Here is an 18240-nt window from a genome sequence, read left to right as displayed (position 1 = left end):
CCCACTGTTGCTATGGATCCTCCACCTTCTTCATCAAGTGATTCTTCTATTTAGAGTATGTTGGAGACTATTATGACCGTTCAGGCGGCTTATGGACAACTACTGCTAGATGTGCTTAGTGAGCTTCATGTTTTACGAGTGGATTTGGCAAGTACTCGTTGTTCTACTCCGCAACCTCCACCTTTTGATGATGAGCCTTGATTATCCTTTGCCAATTCGTCACAAAAAGGGGGAGTACATATTGATGGAGATAGGAGGAACTTTGGAGCTTTGGAGGCGCTTTAGATTGTATCTAGGAGCTTTATGTGTATGTGTTTTTTTTTTGGTTTATTTGGCTTGCGATGTATTTATTGTTTATGGGTTGTATATGTTAGGGGGAGACACTATGTTTTAGTTTCTTTTATTGTTTCTTGTTTCACATATGGTACATTGGTTATTGATTTAAATTATGAGGCTATTCATGGTATATGTCTTATTTTATGTTTTGTGAAATCAAGAATTTATTTTGTTTTACTTGTATTTTCCACATATACGTTTATGTATTTGTTGAGTGTTTTAGGAATTTACAAGTTAATTCAGTCATGCTGCTGTCTATACTGGCAACTAATAGATAGTGTTAGGTTGAATTGTTTTTGGGCATTTTTAAATATTTAAATGGGTTGTTTGTAACTTTGAGCATTTCATTTGTGTAATGTGTTTTGTCACGAATTGCCAAAGGGGGAGTTTGTTAGGTTCTAAGACTTTAGGAACTAAATGTATTAGAACTTCATTATGTATTATGTTGGCAAACCGTGATCAAAACATAGAGTCTAGGTTTAGGCTTGCTTAAAGTGTGTTTATTTGTAAAAGTTGGAATCGAGTGATTGTAGGATTTATTAGTCTAAATCTGCAAGGATCGATCGATCGAAAATTAGGCTCGATCGATTGAACCACGTGCATATTAATTTTCTGCATAATTTTTCATCTCAACCCAAGCCCGATTTGACGTGTAGGGTTTTATGTTTTACTCCTGTTAGGACATATGTGATTCACTTGTTAGGAACATATGTCACTATTTTATGTAATTGGCTAATCTTTTGACAAAATGCACTTTACTTGTATTTGGGTAGATCTAAAATGTGTTTAATACTTCAAGAAACATTATTTCAAGTTCAAGTGTTAAAGTCATGCAAGTCTATCCAAGAATCAAGTGAGAAAGTGCTAAATTTTTAAGCTCGATAGCTGCTCGACACCTCACGCCTGGCTTATTTATTGAGCTCTTCAGTTGCTTCTCATCGCAATCTTGACACCTCTCGATAACTAGGTCAATCGATCGAGAAAATTTCTGTCCCCTCGACACCTCCTCGATAGCTGTATTTGTCGAAGTTTAAAGTTCGACACCTCCTCGACACCTCTCGATCAATCGAGGTTACAGGAATTCAAATTTTCAGATCTAATTTTTGGCCCATGCTGACATGCATGTGTAGGGTTTCTTTTTTCACAACCCTAGACCTATATAAGGCTTATTTTAGAGGTCGTCACATAAGAGAATACAAGGAGAACATATGCAAAAGGTGACCAATGCCTTATTCTCTCTAAAAGAAACTACTGCATTTTGCGCCTTAGGGTTTTGTAACCAAGTGCTTCTTGATCTTCATTGTTGATGAAGTAAAAAACTTTGCAACCAACATCTTCTTCTAGTTGGTGATTAAGTCGCATACTGAGATCCGCGCAATTGATTAGTCACGTACTGGGATTCGTGCATCAAAGGGTGGCGTTCATATATTGAAGAGTTCAGAGGTTCTGAAGCGGTAAAAGGTTTCTGCTATGAGTTCATCTACAAGGATTGTAGAGTTTAGGGACAAAGGTTTTGTACTAAATCTGTAACTTCTCTTTACTATAGTGAATTGCTTTTCGGGAAGGTTTCGCCCCAGGTTTTTTACTGTGAAACTAGTTTGTTTCATTGGTTTTCTTAGGTCATCATATCTTGTCTTATTTATTTTTCCGCTGCATAATTTTGACATAATATTGATGTTTGTTTGTTTTAACAAGTTTTATTCATAATAAATCTAATTAACAACTTGGGTTTAAAACTTATTAATTCTACCAACCGGGGTCTAAATTTCCCAACAACTCTAAGTATAAAAGGAAAAACTCTAGCTACGTTTCAGAAGTCTTTGATGTGCTGTGTGTTGAATCTCTTGTGAGATCTAGAGGTGTTTACCTTCATACACACTTAGGGTTATCAAGATCAAGATTCATGTCAAGAACTTGGTGATCGTTTCAGTTGCTGCATAAAGAATTTAAAGAAGATCCGAAACCTTTGAGTGGAGTCTCAAAGTCACAAGTAGGAGTACTTGTGGTTGCAGTGGATCAAGGAAAGTAGTCCATAGACTCGGAGCTGTCACATAGTCATGGTAGTAAGTTTTCTACTCGAGGTAGCAATAGGATGTTAGTGGTCTAAGTCTTATTGTACAAACTCCAATTCTTTTATAGTGGATCGGTTTTACCTTAAGGACAGCTAGGTTAAATCCTCCCCAGGTTTTTTATCGGTTTGGTTTTCCTGGGTTATCATATCATGCCTTCTTTATATTTCCGCTTTTTGTCATGATATGATTTTATTGTGTTAACCTAGATCTGAATAATTTATCTAAGTAATCACTTGGCTAAATAACTAGGTTAAACAACTTATGTTTTAAGGAGTCTAAAAACGTACAGCTTTCATGAATGGCAACCTGACACCCTGTTTGGCATATGAGGATTCTATGCATGAACCTACAAACAAACCTTGCATTGGCTAGGGTAATTTTTTAATTAAGTCAGTACTTCATCTTTAAAGGACAGTTCAACCCCTCTAGAGTCTAGACCTCCCATTCCATGCACTCTAGCTCACACACACATAAGGATCATATTTGGATTTTTGACCAACTTAGAGCAACTGCATCAGTTGATGCAAAGTTGTGCAAAATAGAAAAATTTGCTCATTTTACACATTTTGAGCAAAAAAAACCCACATCAACGGGTGTAAAATTGTGCATTTATGCACAATTGCAACAATAACCGTGCATATATGCACAGTTACTATAGCACTTGCATTTATTATTTTATTAGTTTTTACTCTCTCTTGTCTTTGGTGCTCTCCTTTTTTTTTTCATTTTTTTCTCATTTTTTCTCTCTGCTTTTTCCTTCTTTCGTCTCCTTCTAGCTCCAACCCTCGCCGTCCTCATCACCGGCCACACCGACTCCGACCTCACCGTCCTCGTCACCGGCACCGCTGGCTTCGTCGGAACCCACTGAAATCTCAAATCTCAATCCTTCAAAACGGTCTAGTTTCGCATCCCAGAACGATGAAGGGTCAAGCCATTGAAAGGCAACAAAGGTTGGATCTCTTGGTATTGAAAGGCAACAAATAGTACAAAGGATTTGGCCAAGCCATTGAAACCAAACTCTAATTATTCCAGTTCTCGTCATTCGGGTTGGTGGTTAATGATTTGGCTTTTGGATTGAGTTGGTTTCAGCTTGAATGGGTTTCTGATCTTGGGTTGGTTTGATCTTGAATGGTTCGCCGAGTAGTGATGATGATGGTGGTTGGGTCTAAGAGGAAGAGAGAGGCAGTGAAGAAAATAATAAAAAAATGGTAAAATTAGATGTGTAGAATAGATAGACTGATGTGAGTGTTTTGTAAAATTAGATGTGTAAAATAGAAAAAGTAGGTTTTTTTGTGCAAAATAGAAGGAAATTTTGCACCCACTGATGTGGATGCTCTTATAATGGACTGTTATGTCGCAACCACCCTATCCTTGCAGCTAGTGAGGACAACTCTTCACTTCAACTCAGCCTAGCTAATTCAACTTCTTAATTAGACATTAACATTAATGACTAAAACTAGACATGGACCACTATTTTGATCATCAACAAACTTAATGGTGGACTGTCAAAGACTCATTACCTTACTGTTATAATTATATCAGTCATAATCTGTGGCGGAGAAGCCACCAAGGGGCAGTTAAGTTGATTTTATACATATATATACATATACACAGAGAGTTTCTAGTATTTGCAGTTCATGTTTCTTCTATAATCGTCAACAACCTACAATCTTATTTCAACTACTAACTTGATTCGCAATAAACAAACAAAAAACAAATTATAGCTGTGAGTGAATTTTACTTCAACTCCTAACTTGATTCTCAAAAAACAAACAAACAAAAAAAATTATAGCTGTGAGAGAATTTTTTTTAGGTACAGTGTTGATATATCCATGACAATGTTAGTTTGTTTGAGTTGTAATATAATGTAGATATTCTAGTGCAAGACCAAGTCCAAGATTCAGCTCAAGTTAATTAAGGTAGTCTCAGATTTCTCTACAATCTCTCAATCGACTCTAGCTAGATCAATCGATCAACTCTCGACCAAGTCTCAATCGTATGAGAATTGAGAATTCTAAACAAATCCATTAAGTCAGCTGTTTAAGTGGGATTTAGTACCCTAGACGCAAAACTATATAAGGGTACAAAAGTGTCCACTGACGGCTCCACATGCAAGCCAGGGTGGTCACAGGACCACCCTGACTTGCACCTTACTTGAAAAAAAAATGTATACATTAACACTTGTTAAAAAAATATTATATGCTAAACTAACTTATTGTGACCACCCTAATCAAAATATTGAATACCCTGACTTAAGAATTACAAAAATTTGGGTTCAATAAAAATAAGAGTAATGTTACATTCACAACATTTTTACAATAATTTCACAACAAATTCAATGTAATAAGCTATTACTAATTCTAATTTGACCCAAATACCGATATTTTTTTTTTACCCACTAATAACAGTTTTTTGCATAAGATTTATTGTAAAAATTTTGTGGACGTAGCATTACTCCAAAATTAATTCTCCCCCCCCCCCAAAAAAAAACATATTCTTAATCCTTTTTATAAATTAAAAAAATTAAATAACAATAATAAATATTAGCCCAAATAACAACAAACATAAACCAAACAAAAATAAGACAAGACCAAACAACAACAAGTGAACAAATTGTTCAACAAAAAGCCTATTATAAAACAAAAAGATAAAAATTGCTAATCATTTAAATTCATAGATCATTCAACCTATTCAATAAAATAATTTCTAATTTCATTTTTCCTTAAAAAATAGTACTAAGAAAAATATTGTGGTTGTGAGTTCTCTTTGATAGTGACGATAGTTATACTCTTTTTGGCTTTGCAATCACAACAATTTTGCTCTCCTTAGTGACTTGACTCGCAATTGTAGCAAATATTCAGGTTATCGCTTTATTAGATTTTGTATAATTTAAATTTCTTGATGACCACTTTAAAAAAAATTCCTAGAGCCGCCACTGTAAGTGTCAACTAAAAAAAGATTTTTGGAGACATCAAAAGAAACCCTAAACTTTTAGATTCACCACTATCATGAGATAATCAAGTGAATTTAAAAATTGGTTGTTCGCGTGAGTGATCTAGGCTAAAGCAACAACAACTCCAATCCGTTACATACTTATAGCAGAGAAGAATTTTTCAAGGTAGTTCTTGAAATCACAGATAAGATTCGTGTCAAGAACTTCAAATTAGAAGAGTCCAAGTGGATTAGAGTAGTATGTGTTCACATCTATAAGTTCTACTATAATCAGCAATTATTGGAAATAAAGGTTCGTTTATTTTAATTGTAAAACTTCAATTCTAATAATGGAATTTTCTTTAGGGTTGGTGGTAACCATCAAAGTATTTTTTTTTTCTTTTGGATTAGTCCATTGGTTTTTCACTTCATCAACAAATCACTGGTGTTATTTACTCTAGAGTAGTGTGTGTTCACATCTATAAGTTTTACTATAATTAGCAATTAGAAATAAGGGTTTGTTTATTTTTATTGTAAAACTTCAATTCTAATAATGAAATTTTCTTTGGGTTGGTGGTAACCCTCAAAGTATTTTTTTTTTTTTTCCCTTTAGATTAGTCCATTAATTAATTTCACTTCATCAACAAATAACTGGTGTTATTTACTCTACTATGCATTACTTTATTTTTGTGATTTGTTTACTGTGGCTAGTTAACTGGAATTCCATTGAACATCATAATTGGTTAACTTAATAAAGTTGGTTGAATTCTGCTAAATCAATCATTGAGGTCTAAACAATCCTATCAATAAAGTACTTTTTCATTGATAGCTGTTGGGAAGCGGCTAGCTAGCTGAAACAAATGTTTATGATGAAAAATATGTAAATGTATAAATGCTTCTCTCTTCCATCATGGGGGAACAACAAATTTTCTTCCTCTTTTCTTGATTGGATGGAACACAGAAGTGGTGACACTCCCTCGGTGACCATTAATTGATCTTGCTTTCCGTAGTACCAAAATTAAAGCAAATGCAAGAATTGCTCATAATCTCCTCCAAAGAATAATTTACTTTTTATTTAATCAGAAGTAATCATTAGCTATATAAAGAGAGCAAGTAGGTAACACAATGAACAAAAATTCATTTCATTTTGAAACAATATCTGAGTTTATTTTAAAGCTTTATTGCCCCAATTTCTACTAAAGCAGAAGAAGGTGAGGGACCTTATTCCATCGATCAAAACAACGAAAACACCAAAAGGAAATTATTGATAAATGTTTATAGCGTGCGCCAATAAACAAGCAAATTTCCAAACACACCAGCGGAAAAGTGAAATAGGAAAACAGCTATAGGATAGGACGATGGTAAGATCTAGTGTAAGTTTATGCGCACTGGAAGCCAGAGGGGACCTTCTTTCCACAGAAGTTTAGCAGCAAGCTCAATGACAAAGGAACGTTTAGGTTGATCCCCAGGACATTAGCTTTGATGGCAGTGCAAAGGCAAACAGCGGCTTCAAGATCAACAAGACCCCCAATGAGGCTGCAGCAAGGGGTGTTAGGAGGAGTACCAACAACAAGGTGTATCAAGTCATTCAACAAGCCAGCACACACACCCAACTTAAGGGCGTCCTTGGGACAAGTGGGCTTAGTTGATGGTGGATTCTTGGGGGGAGTGGGCTTAGTTGATGGTGGATTCTTGGGCGGAGTGGGCTTAGTTGATGGTGGGTTCTTGTGGGGGGGTTGGTGTTTATGACCCTTTGATGGGGGTGATGAGCAAGGGACACAATTAGAGCTGACCATGGTGAAGAAAAGGAGGTTGAGGGAGAGGAGGAGGGCAGCGGAAGCTAGAGCCTTAGAAGCCATATTTCACAAAGACGTACACCAACAAGGGAAGGTGTATAGAGGAAATGTGAATGATGAAATTGATGAAGTGAGCTAGGGGTTTTATAGGGGGAGCTCGTGGCTTTATTTCCTTTTCTTTTTTTCTCTTTATCATGGCCTAAAGAAATTAGAATGAAAACCACATGTGGGCTCAGCGCAACCAGGCAGTGTAGGATGAGGGATAAACTTTTGATGCGTCGGCCTCTGGTGCTGCAATTCGTAGTTGTCAATTCACTCTCTAACAAAGAAAATAGTGTCAATGGGTGAAAAATAATATTTTGTACTTTAACTAAATGATGAAGATCACATTTGAAATTTGATAGCTAATAGTTTCCTGTTTTCTCGATCTTTGGCATTTGGTACTTTGTTCTCTTATGATGAATATGAAAAACAAAATAATTGACTAAACCATATCAAATTAGATTCTATACACATGATGATGTAGAACAGCAGAACAAACCGCTATAACCTTCTTGGACTCTCATGCGCACTTGAAATCATTGCGCAAGGCAAAAAAACACTAGTAAAAATTATGGGCCTCAGAGTTGGAATCGCATGAAATTTGGCAGGCTAAAGAGAAATGGCCTTTTGACCAATAGTCATTACTTTGCTACAAGATACCTCCTGAAAATGGCAAATTCCTTCATTTAGGCCCCAAAAACTGCAATTTTGTCATTTATAGTAATTTTTGTTTCCTTGATAACTTTTTGCTCAAAAATCAGAATAAAGTCCCGGTTGTTTTAGGACGACCCTTAAGGTCAGTAGTTTATGATTCTGTATTTAATTCAATTTTTCTATTTTTGGTAAATTTTGGTATTTTGTCACCTAATCGCGTAATTAGTATGAATTAGGGTTTTAGACTTTTTCTCAATATTTATATGTTTTGTAGCCATCAGAGGCAAATTATACTATTAACAATAAACACAGAATTTTTTCAAATTCTTTCCTGGTGAATACCAGTTTATCTCCTCGTAGATTCAGGGAAAATCTCTCATAGATTTGAGATTTATTACCAAAAGCTAATAGTTTAGTTTCTGTTCCATCAAAAGAGTATTGTGTGTGCTCTCTTTAAGCTACCGCGACATCACATGATTCAATAGTATTCTTTTTCAGGGGAAACTCTAACCCTAGAGAAGCCATCAATTAGTCTCATTCGTAAGGGAAGCAACAAATTAGCTAGACATATACATTATTAGGTCCTTAGTTTAGTGTATTTGCAACGGTGTCAAATTGTAACTCAAACTATAAGTCTTGTGGGGGTTTTTTGCCATTTAACATAAAATTACTAACAATATCGTGAGTTAACAAGTATTGCAAACTATTTTGCAAAGTAGCGTCTCGAGTATGTGTTCTCGAGTTGCTTAAAGGAACTTGAGTCTTAGTTCCTCTTCTTTTTTCCTTAGCTTTCTTCTTCCTTCTTTCTTTTCTTTCTTCTTTCTCCAGCTTTCTTCTTCCTTCTTTCTTCTTTCTCCAAATCTCTTCTTCTCCTTTCTCAAACATCCAAACCCAATTCTCAAGTATCTAAACCCAAAAATAAGAAAATACCCATTTTTCCAAACCCAAATCAAAACACAACCCCACAGTTATGAAGCAGCGGACCTTTTTTTATGGTTTCGATCTCGGCATCGAAGTGGTGGCGAGCAGCAATGATGGCTATGGTGTTGGGGCTTTCCACCGGCTAAGTTTTTGGCTAACATTGGGTTTGTTTTTGGCTGACTCTTTTCTTTCTCTCATACCTTGGACTTTCTCTCTTACCTTAGTTGGTTGTGGTGTTGGGGTTTTCCACCAACGGAGTTTTTGGTATAGAACTCGAGCCTTAAAGGCTCGAGTTTGATAAGCAATCTCAAGTCTAAAAGATTAAAGATGCTAGTTTACAAATATGTTTCATAAGCATGCTAACTAACGAATTTGTTCTAAAAATCATGTTAAAAATAAAATAAATAAATAAAGCTCAAGTCTTGTTTATTGAAGATGTGCGTTTTAAGATCAAGATTGAAGACAAAAGAATAGCTGAAGAGAAATGATGTTTTTGTCCTAGCAATAGCTACCTTGATCAATAGAGATAAGCTAGCGATAGCCACCTCAATTAAGTCTTGATCGATTGAGATGCGTCAAACATTATTTTTATTAAGCCTACAAGTCAACTTCTAATTGGGAATTCAAGCCCTATTTCTTAGAGTATATAAGGGTTGATTAAAGTTGACCTAAACAAAGTGAAGAGAGAGTTGTTTGTGTACACTGGGTTTCTATACCAAAGTTCATCAATTCACCATTAAACCAAAGATACTAAAAATATTAATATCAGTTCCTAAAAAATTGATGAAGAACCTAAAGCCACGATATAATCACAGTGCAATTGATGTGCAAACCTCAAGATGGTCCTTAAAGTCAAGAATAGGGAGTTCATGTGGTGGAATTCAAAGTAAAAGAATCCAATCAGGTTAGAGTTGCGTGTGATCATGTGAGCAAATCAATATTGGAGATAGCATTACAAATTAGGGTCAATTGATTTTTATTGGTAGATAAACCTTAATTTGGTGTGCTTTTTACATTGGTTGTTGCTGGCCATTTATTTTTCATATCATAAATATTTTGATTTGTTATTTATTTTCTACACTTTACTTTTAGTTATACTATTTATGTTTATTTATGTAGTGAAATTAACCATAATTTAATTCAATTATACATAATGTTTTCAAAAAAAAAAAAATCAATTATACATAATTGGTTAATTAATCAATTCAGCTTTTCCTTCCCCCAAAAAAAAACCAAAAAAAAAAAAAAAAAAATCAATTCAGCTTTTCTCGAAGAAAGAATCAATATGGGTCTAAACTCCCAACATATATAGTATATGCTAAGCATGTTTCAATTACTTGTCGATATCAACTCACAAAAAAATTTACTTGTTGAGATATTTGGCAGCTAGGGAGTCACGAACGATACACATGTATAAAAAAACTGCAAACCTATAAGATAATTATGGCTAAATTTAGGTCCTCGATCTCGATCTATCATGTGATTATGGATACTGGTTATTAGCGGTTCACTCGCTTCTCAAAAAACAAAAAACGTTGCTCACTCAAAACCGGTTATATTGACTACAATTCAGAATGCTAGCTAGATGCGTCCAAATCATTAAGCATGTGAGCCCCTGGTGCTGTTATTGTCACTTAGCTAAGTAGTGAAAATGGAAATTGGATGGTGACTGATGACTGATGAGTTTGCAGAAATGGGAATGTAGGAACCCACTTTGTTGTGTGCTGTAATTGGCCAGGGAAGCACATGTCATGGTACTCTGTACATGCTCAAGATTAACTATGAAGTAGTAGCTTTCTTATGCTTCATTGACACTGGATGCAGTCACACAAAAAAAAAAAGGAAGAAGAATAAGAAAGCCATAGTTCACTGGGAACTTACTGAGTCATGCCAAGCTGGAGTCATTTACACTTGGATTTACAGCAACCCAATTGATGCAAAGAATCTTAGTGATCTAGTATAGAGGGCTATTCAATTTTATATTTTCAAAATTTTCAGAGAAAACGGCAAACCCATGTGAAAACATGTGTGATTGATTGAAACTGAAGGTGGAAGAAGGTAATAGCGAAAACAAGATAAAAGAATAGCAAAAAGTGAAATGCTTCAGAAAACGAGAACCAAAATAAACAACAACAAAAATGAGTAGGTTTTCGCCTCTTTTCAGGACTAAATGCACAGATTAGGGATAAGAACAAGCTATGTGATGCTAAAAAAAGCAGTGAAACATAAAGGTTTAAACATATATTTGGTTTCATTTCATCGAGATGGAACCACATCAAATATCAAGACAAATAATTGGTAGGCATAATCTCCTAATCCAATGAGGGTAAAAAAAAGGTGTGAAACCATCAAGATTAATACATCACTCTTTCATAATTTGATAGTTGGGAGATGGAAATTTAAACTCTAAATGTCTTTACAAGAAATACCAAAAAATTCTAATTAATTGAATTACAAAGCTCTAAATATAACAAATATGACTAATTCTATTGTTATTATATTGTTCTTATGTCGACACACTACCAATTATTGTTATGTCGACACACTACTATTCATGCACCAATGAGATGATTTGGGCACTGATGTTACACATAGTTCAGACATGATCCTGTGACACCGATAACTTTGACCTCAATTTTCAATTCTAGCTATGGGAGGCTCAATATGGATTAATATCCACACACTTGCTAGTAACTACAATATAATATGACAAACCTATCCGTGGTGGTGTTAATCAATTGTCAAGGTCTAGCATAGTTAGATTTGACATTGAATGCTGCATTGTGACCTTCCTTATCAAGGTCTCATTCCGGAGCATTAGTGTGAATGAAGGAACATGGAGGTAATCAGTCGGTAAATGAAGTAATGAAGGGCAGAACAGAAAATAAACTAACGCTGAAGTAGTTTGTTTGTTTGTTTGGGCTTTTTTTTTTTTTTTAAATGAAAAGGAAAATCAATTAAAGCAAGAGCTTAAGTTGACATAACGGTGGAGTTTGACACTTTTGGCTTGCAAGAATTTGCAGCATTCATATCTACCAATTACAACAATTTGAAACAAATCTAGGAACCAAAGCCTCCCTTCCAAGCAACGAACAATCTCTTGTCGCTATAGTTTTCACCAATGGCACTGTTGCCGTTTCTGGTTTCGTCCCATCTCTTTCAAGTTTCAAGTACTCTGTCTGTGCGTTTGTGCATGTGTTTACAAGAAGACAATTTTTGTTTAATTCTATATTAATGGCTTCCAGCTTGAAATAGATCCTCTTTCATTTCATTAGTCAATCAAACGTGTTCTTTTCTCTGCATTCTAAGGTTCCAAATTAACACGATTTGTATCAGCTCCGAGGATCATTAACCATTTTCAGAGCATAAACCATTCTGAGAGCAAAAACCATTGCCGCTTTATTATTAAGTGTTTGATTTACTTTCAGTACTTTTTAATTAGAATCTTCTTTTGTTTTAATGAGAGACTGTCAGGTCATCCGCTAACTAAATAAAATGTTGAGATTAAAACTCATTGCTACTTGTCATTGTATATTTAAAACAAAATGATATGTCCAATTAAAAAAATAAAAAAATTGAAGATAAGTCAAACCCTATTATTAACAATAAAATAATAAAATAAAATAAACAATCACAACATAATTAGAAATGCTTCTCACAATTTTGCTGAGTTTTGAATGAAACATTCGAAGTACATTAAAGGCTAAGTATGCAGGTAAGCATATATCATCAGAAAATAACTAATTTTAACTAACCATCATGGTATCAAAAATAAAAACACCTCAACGATAGAATTGGTGACCATGTGTGGAGACCAAAGCATACCAGCTGCTCTTGATTCATGCCACACCATGTAAATCTTTAGAACAAATATAGGTCTTTCATTTTATCCAGTTGTGCATTTAAGTATTTTACTTTTGGTTAAATTACAATTTACCCACCTGTGGTTTGGGCCGAATTTAAGTTCTCTACCTGTGATTTGAAATTTGGCATTTTGCCCACCTAAGCTAAACTCTGTTGGGCTTCTGTAACCCACCTCCCCATTTATTGTTAGAAAACACATTTTAATTCAAAAACATAAAATAAGATAGATTAAAAAGCTAGAGTTATGAACATTTTGAAATTTCAAAGGTAGAGAAAGAAGCTTGAGTGCATTAAAAGCCCATGATGTATGTGGTCATGGTCGATTTCTCTTTGGAATTGAGCGGCCATAGTAACCTTCTAATACTAGGACAATTTTGCTCTTTCTTCTCAATTCTTTTCCATATTTAATATCAAGGTGTTTCTTTTTCTTGCTTTATCTTTTTCCTTTCAATATGAAGTCTGGTTGGTTCTTTTTTCCTACATGAATATGGGTTTTCATTGTTTCTTTCTGTTTTATATGAAAGAAATTTGGGTTTGGTTTAGGAATTGGTCATCTTGGATTAAGAGAATAGAGATAAAATTTTTGAGTTGGGTTGTGTTTTGCTTTTGCAATGAGTTTATTGTTAAAAATGAGTACAAAGATGACGAAGTAGAATGTGGTTATTCTATAAACTTGTTTCTCAAATTTATTTTTTTTCTTTCTATATGAATTCTGGGTTTGCTTTATGGGTTTCTTGGGGGTTTGCTTTATGGGTTTCTTGGGGAGATGGTGTAATGTATGTGAACGTTACAAATTAAAAGGCTAATGTTCATCCATTTTTTTGTAAAATTCCAAACCATATCCTTTTGATTCGTTTAATATTATATTTTCAAATTAAAATGTGTTTTTCTAACTACAAATAAAGAAGTGGGTTATGAAATCCTAATAGAGCAAAGTTCAAGTGAGTGAAGTATCAAATTTCAAACCAAAAGTAGACAACTTAAATTCAGGCCAAACCACAGTGGATAAGTTGTAATTTGCCCTTTACTTTTTCCATCATTTTCATTTCCTTAATACATGGTACCCTACACTACGGTATTGCAATCATTACATTATGCAACAAACACAAATAAAACATGGAATTTATGCATCTTGTCATGAGAATCAACATAATAACGAAGAAAAGAAAACTTTGCCAGTTGTCTGAAGATGTTTGTTTTGCCGACACATAAACATGGTGCATTATTTCAACCAATCAAACTCCAAAACCATACAAATAAACAAAAAGTACGCACAACTGGAACAACAATAACTGTTCAATTAGTTGCCCGTGGACCCAACTATGGTTCACCGCCAAGCTCCACTCGTAGGTTGTCGTATGGATAGACTTTTGGCGCCTGCTCAATAGAAAAGGGAAATGTCACAATTCAGCATCAGAAAGCATTAAATGATCTACAAAAACATCAGGAAATGAGTAAAACATATACAATGTCAAATAGAATGGAATATACAGACAAGATTTAAGACGACCAAACGCTGACACCAGACTACTTCAAAGACGAAGTACACTCCCTTCACGTTGAACTAGTTTTAGCAAGATAATTGGTGTTGGATCTAGTGATGCACTTGAAATTAGGCTTTTTTCTCTTTTTATCTGGAAAAATGCAAAAACACACGCTGAACTTCTAGGTCAAAATCAAACTAACCTCCTATCCTTCCAATGTGAAATTATAAACCCCTAAACTTTGAGAAAATTGACCCTTTTGTTATCATTCCATTGATTATTGGCAGAACACTATCGCACTCTGTGCACATGACAGCATTTCAATAAAAATGTCTTTTTAAATTCAAATATAATTTTAAAAAATTGCTTAAAAATTTTTCTTCCTTTCTTCGTCTTCCTCCGTCTAGTGCCACCATGGCCCAATTTTAAAACTACCAACAACCACAACCCTCTATGGCCAACTAGTTGCCAAACAGCCACCTTTCTCTCACCCCACTGACAGCCCATTAAGCTCATCACCATTCACCACCACACAACCGGCTTCCTCCATTCACTTGAGCACTTTCTCCCCTGGCCAGATCCTCCCACACCGAACACCACACAAAACTAACCAAATTACACCCCCACAGCAGCACATCGCTGAATAATCACACCCACAGCAACACCACCACCACCACACCAATTTTAGCCACACTCTATTGTCTCACCAATCAAACCCACAAACACCATGTCCAAAACCATCATGCCCAAGACTCGTCCACCACAAGAGCCCTGCCATGGAATTCCATCAAATCAGCCAGCCATAAGAAATCTCTGCCACCAGACTATGCCTACAAAAAAAAAAAAAAAAAACCTACCACAATCCAACCAACACCGAGCACCCATGACACCCCAAGCCACAGTCAACATCCCAAATCATCCAAATTGCCACCCAAAAGGCACAATTGCCAGTTGTGCCATTCAATGTCACTACCACCTTGGGCTTCTAATCCTTCATTAAGCAACCTCAATGATCACCTACCAAGCCCTCCTTCACCAACCACAACAATCCAACCAAAATACCCAAGCATGAGACAATTTCAAAGTCAAAATTCTTCAAATCAATCCCATCAGGTGAAAAAAATAATTATGATAAATAAATAAAATAAACACCATCAACCAATAGAGCACCACCGTAAATCCAACGGCACATGACACATAATCGCCTAGCCATCAACCTTGTCTATTGTTTTGTAATTTCTTGGCCCACACAGAGAGAGAGAGAGAGGAAGAAGAAGAAGAAAATAAAATGGAATTCAAAATAATTTTTTAATTAATTTAATTTAAAATGAATTGTTTATTGAATCCAACCACTCATTCCTTTCTTTTGCCCAAGATGACACATTTCAAGAGGTTCTAATTACGAAGACCAGCTTCATTCGTTTCTTTTTCCTGAAGTGTCACATGTCAATGTGTAGGAGTTGGAGATCACCTTCATAACATTAGATTATTGTACTTGATCACCCTTTTTTCATTTAGAAAGATCAAACCAACTTGTACATTATGTTCAATAAGTAAGGAGAGAAGTGGATGACTTGATTCTGTTCCATAATTTTAGAGTATATGTTATGCATAATATCTGGTCCCAAATTGATTCACTTGGGTCACAGCAAACACAAATTTTGCTATATTTTTAGCTCTGTTAATATATGAACATTAAAGCAAAGTTAAAAACTGCTACACTAAGCACATGAGCATGAAATTTAAAGATAACAATCCAACAACAACAACAAAGCCTTAACCCCAAAATTTTGGGAATCCTCAACATATTAGTTAGGGTCAGCCACATGTTTTCTTTTCTTCTATTCTATAACAATCCAAGATATCTAAAAAATATTTCAAGTACATAACATTTCTGTTCAAGGTTCTATGCAGGAGCTCTAATTTATCACAAACATTAACAAAAAGGAGTGCTTAAAAGACTATTGAATTTTCTTGGATGTTCACGTTAATATTAGCATTAAATTAAGATTTTTTTTCCAATTTCTACCATTTCAAATTGGAACCTATTTTCCAAAAAAATTACAGACAGACACTGGGGGAGGGAGAGGTGGGGTTCGAACCTATTTTCCAATAAATAACTAATAAGTAAATGAAGTCTTAGACCCAGCTAATCCAGGTCAGCTACATGAACCCTTCTAATTGTTCAAATCATTGTAATTGAGGAAAGACCTATCTTTTATAGCATCTAAAACCACTTTTTGCATATTTCTCACGTACCTGATTGCACCCCTCTTTGGGATTCTCCAACCTATTCCATTACTCACAAAAGGATTACTACCCCTTTACACCATCAAAAATGGCAAGAAACTCATCCAATGACTACACAAGGCAACAAACTCACTTCCTCTTTTTTTGATATTCAAAAAGAGATCAATAAAGATATGGCAAAGCATAACTAAGTTCAAAATTATAAAATAATAACCTTATAAAATATCATAGAAAATCACTGTATTCTGCAAATTCAAAACACAAAATGAAAGATCAAATCCAAGCTTCTTGACTTACAAATGGTATCTTAGAAGCTTTATCGTTCCACACAGCCAACAGTCCCAAACCTGCGAAACAGCTCAAACCTCCACAAAGCCAAGCCAATGCTTCATACTGTTTCCAAAACCACAAAAACGAAAACAAAATGCGGTCACGGTTAATTGTAGCTATCCACCCTAAACTATAGGGTCATTTGCAAATTACAATACCCACCCCAAGCTATAAACTTTCAAGATTTTTCACAGCTTCCAACACGCAATCCAAAATCAACATTAAAATTAACAAAAATTAATGGACTGATTGGAGTGGATATAGTTGCTTAATGAAAACTAATCAGTTGATTCTGACATATTAGTGCATCCCACTATCCAATTAGCCCACTGATCTGTTGCCAATCAGCTCAAAATTTACAGTATAGGATGGATTTTGCGAATAATTAACCCAAATCCTAAAAGGGCAAAACTTATGACTGCATTGACCAATACAATACAATACAATTGAACCATGTTGAAATAGATAATAAGAAATGGATATGATAATTGGGCAAGACAATAGTGTTACCTTTCCAACAGTATCAGCAATGCGATCTATGCAAGGCTCGGGAAATGGGGTCCCGTTGTCCCAAACTAGTTCGTCATTCACTGGAAGCTGAAACATCAACACACACACAGTATCATGTTTTTAGGGCTTCGTTTCCAATGCTTTTCAAAACTATTTTGAAGTAAATGGAAGGGGAAAAAATATATATATATTATTGAAGTGTGTGTGAGAGAGTGAAAATCTAGTGATTTTCGGAGGTACTGACCGGTTTGTCAGGGACGATGTGTTTGCCGACGGGGAGGCCCATACCGGCGCGGAGGCGAAGAGAGGAGGCGACGGAGCGGCATACGACGCCGTTTCCGCCCATGATTCTAGAAGCTACGTTGCTCAATCTCCCTGCCATTTTCCTTTCTTTTTTGTTCTTTTCCCCCTGATTTGCTTCTTTCTCTGCTCTCTAGCACCAAACACTCGCTTTTCTTTTCTTTTCTATTTGTATATATTGTGATCAAAGGAAAAGCGGTCTAAACGACAGCGTCTGAAGCTATCTTCATTCTCCTCCGTATTGGGCTCGTGTCCAAGGTGAACCGGCCCGCTTCAATTTACGGCAGTCCAAAAAATAAATTTTAAAAAATATTCAATAAAGATTTAAATCTTAAATATCTAATTAAGCTACAACCTACAAGGCTTTAAAACCATCTTAATTTCGATTCTGCTATAGATACTACTCTCTCACAAACTTATTCCATTAGTATCCACTAAAATACAAAATATAAAGGAATTAGGCTAAATTTTTAGTAGGCCATTTTGTAGTAGTAATTTAGATTAAGTAATGTGTTTAAGTTTAGTAAGAGAGTGTAATTAAGTGTGTGTGTGCATGTTTAGCAGTGAGTTTGTCTCTTAAAAAAGAGGTTAAAATTTCAGTGAAACAATATGTACTAATTCTTTTAATTTAGAGTTCAAGGTCAAAGAGAGGAGATTCTTTTCTTCCATCCTAATGCAAGAGTTAAAATGCCAATATAATATTAATTTTTAACAAGAGCGTTGTTGATGCCCACTTTTGACAAAGGGCCC

General features: G+C 35.1%; 2 protein-coding genes across 2 annotated transcripts; both read right to left on the bottom strand.

The window, feature by feature from the left end:
• Positions 1-6457: 6457 nt before the first annotated feature.
• On the bottom strand, positions 6458-7266 carry LOC115971842 (14 kDa proline-rich protein DC2.15-like). Its single transcript, XM_031091917.1, has one exon. It carries the CDS (start codon positions 7196-7198, stop codon positions 6719-6721), a length of 480 nt encoding a protein of 159 aa, XP_030947777.1. The 5' UTR covers positions 7199-7266; the 3' UTR covers positions 6458-6718.
• A 6442-nt stretch (positions 7267-13708) lies between these two features.
• LOC115970072 (NADH dehydrogenase [ubiquinone] 1 beta subcomplex subunit 8, mitochondrial) lies at positions 13709-17641 on the bottom strand. The gene is made up of 4 exons (XM_031089742.1): positions 17435-17641; positions 17191-17277; positions 16648-16743; positions 13709-13993 (listed from the first exon to the last, which is right to left on the bottom strand). Exons 1-4 carry the CDS (start codon positions 17570-17572, stop codon positions 13937-13939), a joined length of 378 nt encoding a protein of 125 aa, XP_030945602.1. The 5' UTR covers positions 17573-17641; the 3' UTR covers positions 13709-13936.
• Positions 17642-18240: the final 599 nt, after the last annotated feature.

This window comes from Quercus lobata, chromosome 12 (assembly GCF_001633185.2).
Source record: "Quercus lobata isolate SW786 chromosome 12, ValleyOak3.0 Primary Assembly, whole genome shotgun sequence".
Classification (NCBI taxonomy): domain Eukaryota; kingdom Viridiplantae; phylum Streptophyta; class Magnoliopsida; order Fagales; family Fagaceae; genus Quercus; species Quercus lobata.
The sequence above is the reverse complement of the archived record's forward strand: the minus strand, read 5'-3'. Positions and strand labels throughout refer to the sequence as shown.

Coding starts and splice junctions, on each gene's coding strand:
- LOC115971842 (XM_031091917.1), bottom strand. CDS start 7,198: ATGGCTTCTAAGGCTCTAGCTTCCGCTGCCCTCCTCCTCTCCCTCAAC.
- LOC115970072 (XM_031089742.1), bottom strand. CDS start 17,572: ATGGCAGGGAGATTGAGCAACGTAGCTTCTAGAATCATGGGCGGAAAC. Junction 16,744..17,190: donor TTGCTGATACTGTTGGAAAG/GTAACACTATTG, acceptor TTTTGGAAACAG/TATGAAGCATTGGCTTGGCT. Junction 13,994..16,647: donor AAGCTTCTAAGATACCATTT/GTAAGTCAAGAA, acceptor TCTATTGAGCAG/GCGCCAAAAGTCTATCCATA.